The sequence below is a fragment of the Ursus americanus genome, chromosome 21, assembly GCF_024610735.1.
Source record: "Ursus americanus isolate L20-20 chromosome 21, mUrsAme1.1.p, whole genome shotgun sequence".
Classification (NCBI taxonomy): Eukaryota; Metazoa; Chordata; class Mammalia; order Carnivora; family Ursidae; genus Ursus; species Ursus americanus.
The window spans coordinates 58,144,738-58,157,753 of record NC_142147.1 but is presented as its reverse complement, the minus strand read 5'-3'; the positions used below and the strand labels follow the sequence as shown (position 1 = coordinate 58,157,753).

Below are 13,016 nucleotides of genomic sequence, written 5' to 3'. Positions count from 1 at the left end.
CGTTCGCCTTCTTTTTCCGTTTGTTTATCTGCAATGGTGGGGAACGCGATTTCGGAAATGTGACTAATCGGGAACGTGACGGGAGGGTCTTCCCTCCAAGGCAGACACTGAGTTCCGAGGATCAGCGACGTCTCCCGACGGGCGGCGCACCGGGGCCTAGACAAAGACTGATGATTCGTGTGTCCGCTCCCCTCCCTCAGCTCCCGGCCTCGCTCCGCCCACCGAGTCCGATGGCTGCGGCCGCGCCCCGGGACCCGGCTCAGGTAAACGCTCGCCTCCCCGCCCTCCCCGCCGTCCCCCGACCCAGACCCGAGGGGCCCGAGCGCGGGGCGCCTGCTCGCGTCCCTGCGGCCCAGGCCACGGTGTCGGGGACAGGGAGGCGCCGGCGGGCGGGGGCCCGTGTGTGAGCGCCGGCGTGCTGGCTGCAGGAGCGGGCTCGGGGCTGAGGGGCCGGCTGGGGCAGAGGCTGGAGGCGGTCTGCGCCCCCAGCGGGGAACAGCACGTCTCCCGGCCTTGTGTCAGGAGCAAGGTGCGGCGCGGCCAGCGAGGCCTGTCCCCTCGCTGCCTGAGCAGTCCGTGTCTCATGGCGGTAACGAGAGGTGGTCTAAGCCAGGTGTCAATAGGCTTTCCCTGGCCGCAGAGACGAGAACCCGCGGCGGGGGTGAGCGAGGAGGCAGGGAGCGCAGGAGGGAGTTGCAAAGTGGATGTTATTTACTTATTTTTTAAAAGCTATTTTATTTATTTGACCTGGAGAGAGTATGCGCGCGTCGGGGGGTAGGAGAGGTAGAGAATCCCAGCCGACGCCGGCTGAGAGAGGAGACCAACTCGGGCTACATGCGGTGATCCTCACCTGAACCAAAACCCAAGGGTGGGGCCCTCAAGGGACTGAGTCACCGGGGCGCTTCAGTGTTAGAGTTGGAGTAGAATGACCACTGTGGCTGTTGGAGAATTGGTTGAATTATGGTCCATTTTTGAGAAGAGCTAAACCAAATTGTGGGTGTTGCAGATGACAAGAGAAAGGGGGGAGTCAGGGAAAACCCCAGGGCTTTTGGTGTCTGAACCTTAAACGTGAAACAAAAACAGGCAGTTATTTTACCCACAAAAAATGGGTTTATTTGGGAATGAAAGAAACTGCAATTCAGAACACACAAGCTTAGGCCAAACAGTAGGACAGGAGTACAAAGGAGAGGTAGGATTTTTTAAGGGGAAGAGGGCAAAGTTTTGAAGGCTGTTACAGACTCCAAGTCCATTGGAGTAAACTGGGAGTTCGAAGAACGGTGGCTTCCCATTGGGTGAGCTGTTGGGTGGGGTGATCAGGAAAGCCTGTCTTTTTGGGTCAGGGGTAGTGAGGTACTGTGGCAGTATAAGGTCAAGTCCGTCTGTTCCTCGTGGAACTGCAGTTCATCATGGTACTAGTGTCTGAGCAGTCTCCCAGCTGCAACCTCTGCCTCCATGTCGGTGAGGTTTCCCATTCTCAGTTTTCACAGGTCCTAGCAGCCAAAGAGATGGAAGCTCCCATCATCCGGATGGAAGTTATCAGTAGGTTGATTGTGCATGGGGATACCTAAGTTGTTTTGACATTGTTCACGATCTCTGACGTTTCAGAGAAGTGTGGGTGATAGCAGAAGGTGGGCAGCTGGACAGGAAATTTTGGAAAACTGGGGGAAAGATTCAGGATGGAGAGTTAGAAAAACGATGGCTATTGTGTAGACCAGGGTGGAGATTTGGATCACATTTAGGAAGGGAATGCAGAGTATCGTGGCAATGCTATTAGTAGGTCGGAGGGTCTCGATAAAGTGTGCTCGAGTGGTTCTCTTGTTCAGCACCTGGTTGGATTGGCTGGGCATTGCCAACACAGGTGGTGAAGGAGAAAGAATGATCTGGCAGATACATGGACAAGCCTTGCATGGAATGATGGGACAAGAGATAGCTAGGACACCTAGGAGGTGGTTGTTTCCCCGCCCCCCCCAGTAGTCTCCACACCCAGTGTAGAGTCTAACATGGGGCTTGAACTCAGGATGCTGATCAAAACCTGAGCTAAGAGCAGGAGTCAGACCCTTAACCCACTGAGGCATGCCGGTGCCCCCTACCCAGGAGCATTTGAGAGTCTGGGGATGCTCTTTATTCGGTGGTGTAGGGTTTGAACAGAAATTTGGGCTGAGTTTTTATAGTGTTTGGAGTGTTTCAAAGTCTTGCTGCTGGAATAGGTCTGGGGCAGTTGTCATTTGTGATTCACTGTGCTGGGCAAGGAGACCTTTCACGCTGGGGTTTTCACAAAGGTTCAGTGGAAAGTGGTGCCTTCTGATTGTTGAGGGACAGTATGGGCAGCACAGATATAGAAGAGGGTCCGTGAGTGTCGTAAGTGAACAATGCTTGGGAGTGTCTGTTACGGAAGGGAGAATTACAGGGAGGTGAGGAGGGCTTCTAAGTAGCATTTGAGGCTTTCCCTCAATTGGGATCCATGAAAGTACTGGGACTGGAACCTGTTTGAGTTTGTCAAACATCCCTTGGGTGTCATGTGACAAGTACAAGTGTGAGTCAAGGGAGAATCCTTCGGTGTGGAGCAGGAAGGTGTGGAGTTCATCTGTGGGGTCTGTAGACGAGAGAGAGGTACAGTCTACAGAATCCTGTACACATGGAGAGGAAGTGTGAGCTAAGGGCCTCAGAGCCCTGGTATTGAAGGCTTTCTGGCAGAGCAGGGCCTATAATTGTCTGTCTTGAGGGCACAGTCTGGGAGACTCCCCGGGAATATCATGGGGTAGGAATGGGACCTTGCAGGCCAAACCGAGAGCTTAGATTGCATCTGTGTGTCCCCCTGCCTGTTACTGCTGTGGACTGAACACAGTGGTTGATGGGAAGGTGAGAGGAGAGCAGCATTAGAGGCACGGGGACCTGGTATTTATTCTGAGGTGGGGAGCTGGGGTGGCGGGAGAGACCGGGTGGATGTGTGGGGGTTGGATTGTGGGTTGTCAGAAATAATGCTCAGGCTGTCAACTTTTCCTTTCATGGTAGTGTGGCGTGACCTTTGAGGACGTTGCCGTGTACTTCTCCTGGAAGGAATGGAGGCTTCTTGATGAGGCTCAGAGACGGCTGTACCACCATGTGATGCTGGAGAACTTTACCCTTATATCCTCGCTGGGTAAGTCCCTCACTGTTCCCATTGACCTGGACTAGACTCTGTATTCGGCGTCCCCCTCCTCCATTTTCCAGGGGATGGTTTGTCTTTCTCTCGTGTGGACTGTGGGCACTGCTCGCTTCCCCAGCTTTCTGGGTAGTCGATGTTGTCGCTAACTGATTTGTTGGTGTGTCCTTTTCTCAGGCCTGCAGCCCCAGCACCCTCCATGCGTAGCCTTGATAGGGTAAGATTGGAGGTCAGTAGTCATGCAGTGAGGCTGATGGAGTGCACCTTGCTTGCCCTCTTCTTGGCTTGGTCCGTGTGTTCAGATCCTTGCCATTTCTGTGGCCCGGGGTTGAACCCTTCATGTAGGTGACGTTTCCTTGTGCCTTGCTGTGCATTGTCATGTTTACTACTTAAGTGGACCATGGGTTACTTCTCAAGACTGTCCTGTATGGTTCTTTTTGTAGTGTTTACATCTTTACCACCTGCCCCCCTCCCATGCGCTTTGTTGAGGTATGATTGACAAATAAAATTATATTATTGAAATTAGAGTGCATAACGATTTGATACACATTAGCAAATTTTTTTTAGATTTATTTATTTATTTGAGAGAGAGGGAGCGCGCGCAAGCCAAGGGGAAGAGGAGAGGGAGAGAGAAACCCATGGTGACTCTGCCCTGAGCTCGGATCCTGAGGCAGGGGTTGGTCTCTCCACCCAGACATCAAGACATGGGCCGAAACCAAGAGTTGAACGCTTAACTGACTGGCCACCCAGGTGCCCTTACATATGAAATTATTGACAAAATGAACCCATTGAACACGACATCGCTTGACATAATTACGTTTTTTGTTAGTGGTGGTTCGAAAGCTTAGTATCTACTCCAATAGCAAATTTCAAGCGTACGATAGAATATTATCAACTGCAGTCAACATGCTGTATATTAGATCCTCAGGACTTACCTTGTAAATGTTAGTGTGTACCCCTGACCAGCAGCTCCCCATTTCCCTCAGTTTATAGCTTCTGGCATTCTACTTTCTGTTTCTCTAAGTTTGACTGACTTCTTGTCTTAATAAGTATCCACATAAGTGGGTTTGTACCCTGTATCCACGTACAGGGTTTGTGTTTTGCTGTGTGGCTCATTTGACTTAGCATGGTGTTTCTCAGATTCGTCTGTTTCGTGGTCATTGTAGTGTTGCCTTCGTGTTTATGGCTGAATATTCCTGCATGTTGTGTGTGTACTAAATGTTCTTTGTCACTGTATTTATTTATTTCTCTATTTAGTTACAGTTTGTTTTTTTATTCTCTCTCTCTCTCTCTTTTCATATAGAGTCCGTACCCAGTATGGGGCTTAAATCCACTACCCTGAGATCAAGACTTGCATGCTCTGTGGACTGAGTAGGCCACGTGCCCCCCGTTTGTCAGTATAAACACTCACAGACTTACTGATGTTTCCGTGTATTGGCTATGTGAGCAATACTGCAGCGGATACTCATGTTCAGATACGTTGTGGAGATACTGATTCGTTTCCTTCGGATACATACTAGAAATGGCCGTGGTGGACTATATGGTAGTTTTATTTTCAGTTTTTGGTGGGTCTCCTAATATTTTCCATAGTGAATTCCCCGCTTACATTCCCAGCAGCAGTATTCACATGTTATTTTTTTCTGCACATCCTGACCAACCTGTTGCCTCTTGTCCTTTGGTAATAGCCATTGTAACAGGTAGGAGGTGATATCTTGTGGTTTTGGTTTTCATCTCCCGGAGGATTCGTGATTGTGAGCACATGTTAGTCACTTGTACATCCTTTTCACTGTCTCGCGTGTTTCATCGCCTCTGGCGCAACTTTTCAATGGGGTATGGTGGTATTTGTTAGTTTTTGCTTTTGTTGTGTATGCTTTAGATGTCCTTTTCAAAAAATCACTGTCAGGAGTAAGGTTAAGGAGGCTTTTCCCTGTGTTTTTCTAGGAATTTCAGGGTTTGAGATCGTATCTCTAAGTCATTAGTCAATTTTAAGTTCATTTCCTTCAGTGCTGGAAGATAGGGATCCAGGATCCCTGGTTTTTCATTTGGATATTGAGTTCACAGCAGCATGAAAGAGGTTATTCTTTCCCCAGTGTTGATTCTTGGCCTCATTGTCAAAGATTAGTCGTCCATACATGTGTAGCTTTGCTTCTGGGCTCTTTATTCCATTCCACTGGTCTGTTTCTATGCCAGTACCCTATTGTTTTAAAAACTATAGCTTTGTAGTTTAGTTTGAAATGACAGGTGTGCTGCCTTCAGCTTGATCTTCTTTCTCAAATTGCTTTGGCTTCAGACATTGGTTAACTTGATGGCAAAAGATGCCAGTGTCCTCTGTGGAGCAGGAAGCTGGAGGCTCTGCTGAGCGGGGACTGCAGTCGCACCCACCCTGTGGCTGGCGGAGATAGCCCCAGCCCTTATTTCCCACCCATCACATACGGCTCTGCCAGTGGAGTCTCCAGCCGACTTTTCTGTGTGCTTGTGCCCTCTTTTATGGTCTGCTGTGTTCTAGTCAGTGTTAATGGGCCCTTGAGCACTTCCAGGCTAAGCCACTCATAGACAGCTGTAGAATTGATTTCTTTTGTTGGGGTGAGGGATGATTTCTGCTTTTCTACCATCCTGCTGACATCAGTCACATAGGATGTTTTTCTTTGTTGTGTCCTGAGTCGCTGTAGGACAGTGCTGGCGATTCACTTGGCCTGTTTTCCTACAGTATTGGTATCGTCCTGGTACCCTGTAGTTGCTCAGGAGGGCTTACAGGGAAGAGTCCTTTGTGTATCATAGCATGGACATGCTCCAGAAGTAACCAGGTGATCTCATGGGGAGCCTGTTTCTGGTGGACGGCAGCTGGGAAAGGTGTGGTATCGCACTGTGTTGAGATCATACTGGGCACCTTTGTTTTTTCAACCTGAGTTTGGTCCCATTGCTATGGCCACACCCCACTTCTGTCTTTCCTTCTTTACTGTTGACAGTTTGTGGACTTCTGAATTCTACTGTTTGGTGGTTCCATGATACCCAGTTTAGGGGTAATAAATGCTTCTCAAATCTCCACATCTTGCCAATATCTCTCACTGCTTTTTCCGAGTAGTCCGACATTCACTCCTGAAAGTTTTACCATGAGCTATTCACATGCCCTTAAACTACCTTGAACAAAAGCAAATTTCTAGGGATTGGATATTCCCGCAGCCTCTCCTGAGCCTAATATCAATAGCAGAAATGGTCCTACACAAACCTTTGGTCAGAGAACAAGTTGTAGACCCTGGTTCTCTTCCTTGTGTCATGGCCTAGGTTTTTGTCCTTCTAGAGTGCTCTCCACAATACTTGACCAGTTGGACCCAGTAAAGCACGGCGACCACTCCTTCAGTTGAATTCCATCTCCTTTGTGTGGAAAAGCATGTTGTACACTCCTGCCTAGATGAATCGGGTGCATGCGTGTGATGGGCTCAGCCCCTCGCGATAGTGAACACGAATTTCACCAGCGTTTCTTTGCCTTCAGGTTGCTGCTGTGGAGCAGAGGGTGAGGAGGCACCCTTTGCACAGAGCACTACTGTAGGCTCGTCACAGGCCGGGACGCCCACGGCAGCTGTGTCTTCCCGGAAGACCCACCCCTGTGAGCTGTGTGGTCCAGTCTTGAGAGACATTTTCCACTTGGCTGAGCACCAGGGAAAAGAAAACAGCCAGAAACTGTTGAGGTGTGGGGCGTGTGGGAAACGATTTTATTGCAGTGCAAAGTCTCAGCCGCAGCAGGAACAGCACCTGGGAGCAAAACCCTGCAGAAGCCGTGTGGACAGGGCCTCTGTGGTGAAGAGCTGGGGATTCCATGGTTCAGGAAAGCCCTTTACCTGTGGAGAAGTTCAGAAGGACTTCCTCTCTGGCTCCGGGCATCTGCAGCCAGAGGTCACTCACACTGAGGAGAAGCCAAATGAAATCTTCCAGTGCAGGAAAAGTCTTGATACTTGGGGAAAATGTAAGAATGCCTTTGGTCCCAAACACACAGATACTCAGGACCAGGGTGTCCACTTTGGAAGACAGTCCTTTGTGTGCAGTGAATGTGGGAAAACTTTCAGGTACAAATCCTTATTTGCTATACACCAGAGATACCATACTGGAGAAAGATACGAGTTTGGCCAATGTGGAAAATCCCTTAGGCAACGATCAACCCTGAATGAACGTGGAAAGAGTCACAGTGGATCCAGGCAGTACACGTGCAGCAAATGTGGGAAATCCTTAGGCCACAAATCTGTCTTTATTCATCCCCAGCGATCGCACAATGGAGTGAAGAGATATTTTTGCAGTAGATGCGCAAAATCTGTTAGCTGTAGCTCAGTGTTGATTGCCCATAGGGTTCAACCTGGGGAAAGGTTTTATAAGTGTCGTGGCTGTGCAAAATCTTTTCCCTCTATGTCTACCCTCCGTTATCATCAGAGATCTCACACAGAGGAAAGACCTTATGAGTGCAGTGATTGTGGGAAATGTTTTACGAGTAGTTCTGTCCTCCGTTCTCACCAGAGACTTCACACTGGAGAAAGGCCTTATGAGTGCAGTGAATGTGGCAAGTCCTTTCTCCGAAGAAATAGCCTCAAAGTACACCTAAAGCTTCACTCAGGTGAAAGGCCTTATAAGTGTAACGAGTGTGGGAAGTCTTTGAAATGTAAGTCAGGATTCGTCAAGCACCAGAGAATTCACACAGGAGAAAGGCCTTACGAATGCAGTGAATGTGGCAAGTCCTTTCTCCGAAGAAATACTCTGAATGTACACATAAAGGTTCACTCAGGTGAAAGACCTTACAAGTGTAACGAATGTGGGAAATCATTTAAGTTTAAGTCAACATTCATTAAACACCAGAGAATTCACACAGGAGAGAGGCCTTATGAGTGCAGTGAATGTGGGAAATCCTTTATCTCTAGGACTGACCTACGGTATCATCAGAGAATTCACACAGGAGAGAGACCTTACCAGTGTAGCGAATGTGGCAAGTCCTTTGTCCGAAGAAATATCCTCAAGGTACACAGAAAGGTTCACTCAGGTGAAAGGCCTTATAAATGTAATGAATGTGGGAAATCTTTGAAGTGTAAGTCATCACTGATTAAACACCAGAGAATTCATACAGGAGAAAGGCCTTATGAGTGCAGTGAATGTGGGAAGTCTTTTATCACTAGTTCTGTGCTTCATTCTCACCAGAGAGTTCACACTGGAGAAAGGCCTTATGAGTGCAGTGAATGTGGGAAAACTTTTACGACTAGTTCTGTCCTCCGTGATCACCAGAGACTTCATACTGGAGAAAGGCCTTATGAGTGCAGTGAATGTGGGAAATCTTTTACCACAAGTTCTGCCCTCCATTATCACCACAGAGTTCACAGTGGAGAGAGACCTTATGAATGCAGTGAATGTGGCAAGTCCTTTGTCCGAAGAAATAGCCTGAGTGTGCACCTGAAGGTTCACTCAGGTGAAAAGCCTTATAAGTGTAATGAGTGTGGGAAATCATTGAAGTGTAAGTCAACATTCATTCAACACCAGAGAATTCACACAGGAGAAAGACCTTATGAGTGCAGCGAATGTGGGAAATCTTTTTCTGCTACTTCTGTCCTTCGTTCTCACCAGAGAGTACACACGGGAGAAAGGCCTTATGAATGCAGTGAATGTGGAAAATCTTTTACCTCTAGTTCTGCCCTCCGTTCTCACCGAAGAGTGCATACTGGAGAAAGGCCTTATGAGTGTAGTGAATGTGGCAAGTTCTTCCTCCACAGAAATAGCCTCAATGTACACGTCAAGGTTCACTCAGGTGAAAGACCCTATAAATGTAATGAATGTGGGAAATCTTTGAACTATAAGTCAACGTTCATTCAACACCAGAGAATTCACACAGGAGAAAAGCCTTATCTGTGCAGTGAATGTGGGAAGTCTTTTAGTCATAGCTGTGCCCTCCGGTATCATCGTCAGAGTCACCTTGGAATAAGTCCTTATGATTGTAGTGAATGTGGGAAATCTTTTACCACTAGTTCTGTCCTCCGTGATCACCAGAGACTTCACACTGGAGAAAGGCCTTATGAGTGCAGTCAGTGTGGGAAATCTTTCACCGCTCGTTCTGTCCTTCGTTCTCATCAGAGAGTTCACTCTCGGGAAAGACCTTATGAATGCAGTGAATGTGGCAAGTCCTTCGTCAGAAGAAATAGCCTCAATGTACATGTAAAGGTTCACTCTGGTGAAAAGCCTTATAAGTGTAATGAATGTGGGAAATCTTGGAAGTGTAAGTCGACATTCATAAAACACCAGAGACTTCATACAGGAGAAAGGTCTTTTGCTTGCAGTGAATGTGGGAAATCTTTTTTCAGTCATGGTGCTCTCAGTTATCATCACAAAGTTCACAGTGGCAACAGGCCTTAGGGGTGCTGTTGTTGTGGGGAATCTTTCAGCTAAATCTTCAGTCTCCTTCAACCTGAGGAAATACACAATAGAGTCCTTATGGGCAATATTAGGAACTGAATGTTTATGTTCATTAAAATTGACATGTTCAATCCCTATGCTGTAATGCAGTAGGAGTAGCAGGTGATGTCTTGGGAGATGATTCAAAGTTAGTTTCATAAAAATCTGAATTAACCTTGGAGCGAGGCCTCATGAGTAGGTGAATGACACAATTCCTTTAGCCAGTTATCTGTATGCATTCCACACTTGAGAGTTCACACTGCAGAAAGAGTTAAAATAACGTAGAAGGTAATATTTCTTTCTTTAGTGTATTTACACTGGAGAAGGATCTTTTTGAGGCAGCCAACTTCCTGAATTGAACTTTGTTCACCTGAGTGTCTAGAGTGGAGTTACTTTCCATAAGTTCAGCCTTTTGGGAAAAATTCAGAAGGTGTGTATCATGTTCTGATGTGTCTGAAGTTATTGCTAGAAGTCACTGCCAGAATCCATGGCAGAAGTCATTTCATCTCTGCCACCCGGATGGCCTCAGTAACTTATATCAGTCACCACCCAATATGCTTAATGATGCTGACCTCTCCTTTGTTATGTGCTGATGGAAATTACGGGTAATTGAACCTCTTCATTTCTGATTTTGGTCATGTGTGTGACCCAGTGTTGACCGTTAGTACCTGATCTATGTTCTGGGGGGTTACTTGCACAAGAAGACTAAATCTCTTAGGGATTTGTTGGTCTTACAATGCTTCTGATCAATCTTTGCAGCTTCCAAGTCAGTAACAGGAATTGAATGCCACTTTTGCTCTGGTTTATGCATTAATATGTTTTTTTAAATTTAATTATCTGTAATCTTAGGTGTTGTGTTCACTGTAAGGAGTGGTTTGAAAGCAGAATTGGGCTCTGCCCACACGTAGGAGTGAACAGATTTCATTGCATTCCAAATTTATTGTGTCCCAGAGAGGGTAATAACCTCCATACGTACAACATTACTCTTCTCCAGCCTGGGCCTTAATTTGCATTAACTCTAAAACCTAACTGATGGGCTGAATGTGCACCCACAATTCATATTCTGAAGTTATAACCCCCAGAGCCTCACACTGTGGCTATAGTTAGACATAACATCTTCAAAGAGATTGTGAAGTTGAAATGGGTTATTAGGAGGGACTATTAGGCAATGTGGCTGGCTTCATGATAAGAAGAGACGAGGGTACAAGCACACATGGATGACTGTGAAGACTGGGAATCTTCATCTACAAGCCAAGGAGGGAGACCTGAGAAGAAATTAACCCTGCTGACATCTTATGTCCAATTTCTAGACTCCAGATTTGTGGGAAAATAAATTTCTGTTGTCTAATCACCTAGTTTGTGTACCGTGTTATATCACTTCTAGCTAATACAGCCTCCTAGGATCCATATCTGGCTTTTGTGGTCTGGATGCCAACAAGTTTTGTGTGCTGAGAGGTCACCCTGAAGAGGGAGCAGTTGAGACCATCTCCAGTGCTTGTGGAAACAACAACAATATTTTGCTTGTCCACAGCTGATAGCACAGGATGCCAGGCACTGTTAGTGGAATCTCTACCTCAGGTCCTTCAAAGGAGCCATGTGGCCTGATGTTCAGTATTCACTTGTAACACCACAGGGGCGGGGGAACTGTAATTGGTAATCTAGGAGATTGGGTAATTAGGGAGTAGAGGAGACATCGGCCACCTATGTGGTGTGTATCCACAGATGTTGTAGTGACTGGGAAGTATCAATGTGCACAGAAATTCTGTGCTTTTAGAGACACATTGTCAAAATAATCCAAAAGTCTCTGAATTCTTCTATCCTCTGTGTTGCTTACATGCCAAGGCCATTGTGGTGCAGGCCAGAAAAGGACAAAAACAGATTTCATAGTCCAGGGATGTAACTGTGACCCTGCTTAGCCAGCATTCTTCTTAGTATCATATACAGCTATGGCAGACACCTGTTCTGAACCATCCTCCTCCCAGCTTGTCTCCCAGGTACACCCCAGCCTCTAGGGCTATAAAAGCAGGAGTTGCGGTGGTGTTGTGGAGTCCTACTTCTGTTAAGGTTGCCCAAGTCTTGCTTCTGTTCAGAAGTCCTTAAATAACCCATTCCTTGAGATGCCTGGGTGGCTCAGTTGGTTAAGCGTCTGCCTTTGGCTCAGGTCATGATCCCAGGGTCCTGGGATCTAATCCTGCTTTGTGCTCCTTGCTCAGTGGGGAGCCTGCTTCTCCCTCTGCCTGCTTTGCTCTCTGTTTCTCTGACAAATTGATAAATAAAATCTTTTAAAAAAAATTAAACCGGGGCGCCTGGGTGGCACAGCGGTTAAGCGTCTGCCTTTGGATCAGGGCGTGATCCCGGCGTTATGGGATCGAGCCCCACATCAGGCTCTTCCGCTATGAGCCTGCTTCTTCCTCTCCCACTCCCCCTGCTTGTGTTCCCTCTCTCGCTGGCTGTCTCTATCTCTGTCGAATGAATAAATAAATAAAATCTTTAAAAAAAAATAAAATTAAAAAATAAAAAAAATTTAAACCATTCTTCCTCAAGCTGGACTTCTCACCCTTTTTTTTTTAAGATTTTATTTATTTATTTATTAGCGTGGGCTGGGGGAGGGGCAGAGGGAGAAGCAGACTCCCTGCTGAGCAGGGAGCCTGATGTTGGCCTCTATCCCAGCACCCTGAGATCACAACCTGGGCTGAAAGCAGATGCTTAACTGACTGAGCCACCCAGACACCCCTCTCACCTTTTTACTTTCGTCATTCAGCTCTGAGGTCGTTTTTACATATATGTCCCTTTCAGTCAACAGTACTGTTTTCTGGATGTATACCACGATTGATCTCTTCATCTGTTCGGAGCACTTGGGTTATTGCCAGTGTTTCACTTTCACAGAGGAATCCCTCTATATAGTTTCATTATAATTCCTTATGAATTATAGGTTTAACAGAGGAGGTGAGTGTTAACATTTTCATGAAAGGGCCAAAATGGCATCTAAACTGTTCACCATTGCATTCCCACCAGGCATATGTGAGAGTTGCAGTATCTTCAGTCCTTGACAATACTTGATAGGACCAGCCTTTAATGTCAGCCCTTTTAATACATGTGTAGTGCTATGCTTTCATCATTGTTTCATGTGTTTCTTTACCACCTGTGTGTCTTTTGTGGTACATTTTCTTTTTTTTTTTTTTCTTTAAAGATTTTATTTATTTATTTGACAGAGATAGAGACAGCCAGCGAGAGAGGGAACACAAGCAGGGCGAGTGGGAGAGGAAGAAGCAGGCTCCCAGGGAAGGAGCCTGATGTGAGGCTCAATCCCAGGACCCTGGGATCACGCCCTGAGCCAAAGGCAGCCGCTTAACCGCTGTGCCACCTAGGCGCCCCATGTGGTACATTTTCTGTTCGTATCATTTGCCTATTTTCTTTGATGTGAATAATGGCTAGTTCCCTTTTCAATTACAAATAA

The 13,016-nt window shown here is 46.8% G+C and overlaps 1 protein-coding gene across 3 annotated transcripts; it reads left to right on the top strand.

Annotated features, from left to right (window-relative positions):
- On the top strand, positions 1 to 11,877 carry LOC123776943 (uncharacterized). Of its 3 annotated transcripts, XM_045773325.2 has the most exons (3): positions 1 to 263; positions 3,013 to 3,139; positions 6,633 to 11,876. In XM_045773325.2, exons 1-3 carry the CDS (start codon positions 171 to 173, stop codon positions 9,518 to 9,520), a joined length of 3,108 nt encoding a protein of 1,035 aa, XP_045629281.2. In that variant the 5' UTR covers positions 1 to 170; the 3' UTR covers positions 9,521 to 11,876. The 3 variants fall into 3 exon arrangements, with proteins under 3 accessions (XP_045629281.2, XP_045629291.2, XP_087709381.1); XM_045773335.2 differs by lacking the exons at positions 1 to 263; positions 3,013 to 3,139 and adding an exon at positions 3,368 to 3,483 and having other exon boundaries at positions 6,633 to 11,877; XM_087853255.1 differs by lacking the exons at positions 1 to 263; positions 3,013 to 3,139 and adding an exon at positions 4,475 to 4,685 and having other exon boundaries at positions 6,633 to 11,877.
- The last annotated feature ends 1,139 nt before the right edge of the window (positions 11,878 to 13,016 follow it).

Coding starts and splice junctions, on each gene's coding strand:
- LOC123776943 (XM_045773325.2), top strand. CDS start 171: ATGATTCGTGTGTCCGCTCCCCTCCCTCAGCTCCCGGCCTCGCTCCGC. Junction 264..3,012: donor CGCCCCGGGACCCGGCTCAG/GTAAACGCTCGC, acceptor CTTTCATGGTAG/TGTGGCGTGACCTTTGAGGA. Junction 3,140..6,632: donor TACCCTTATATCCTCGCTGG/GTAAGTCCCTCA, acceptor CTTTGCCTTCAG/GTTGCTGCTGTGGAGCAGAG.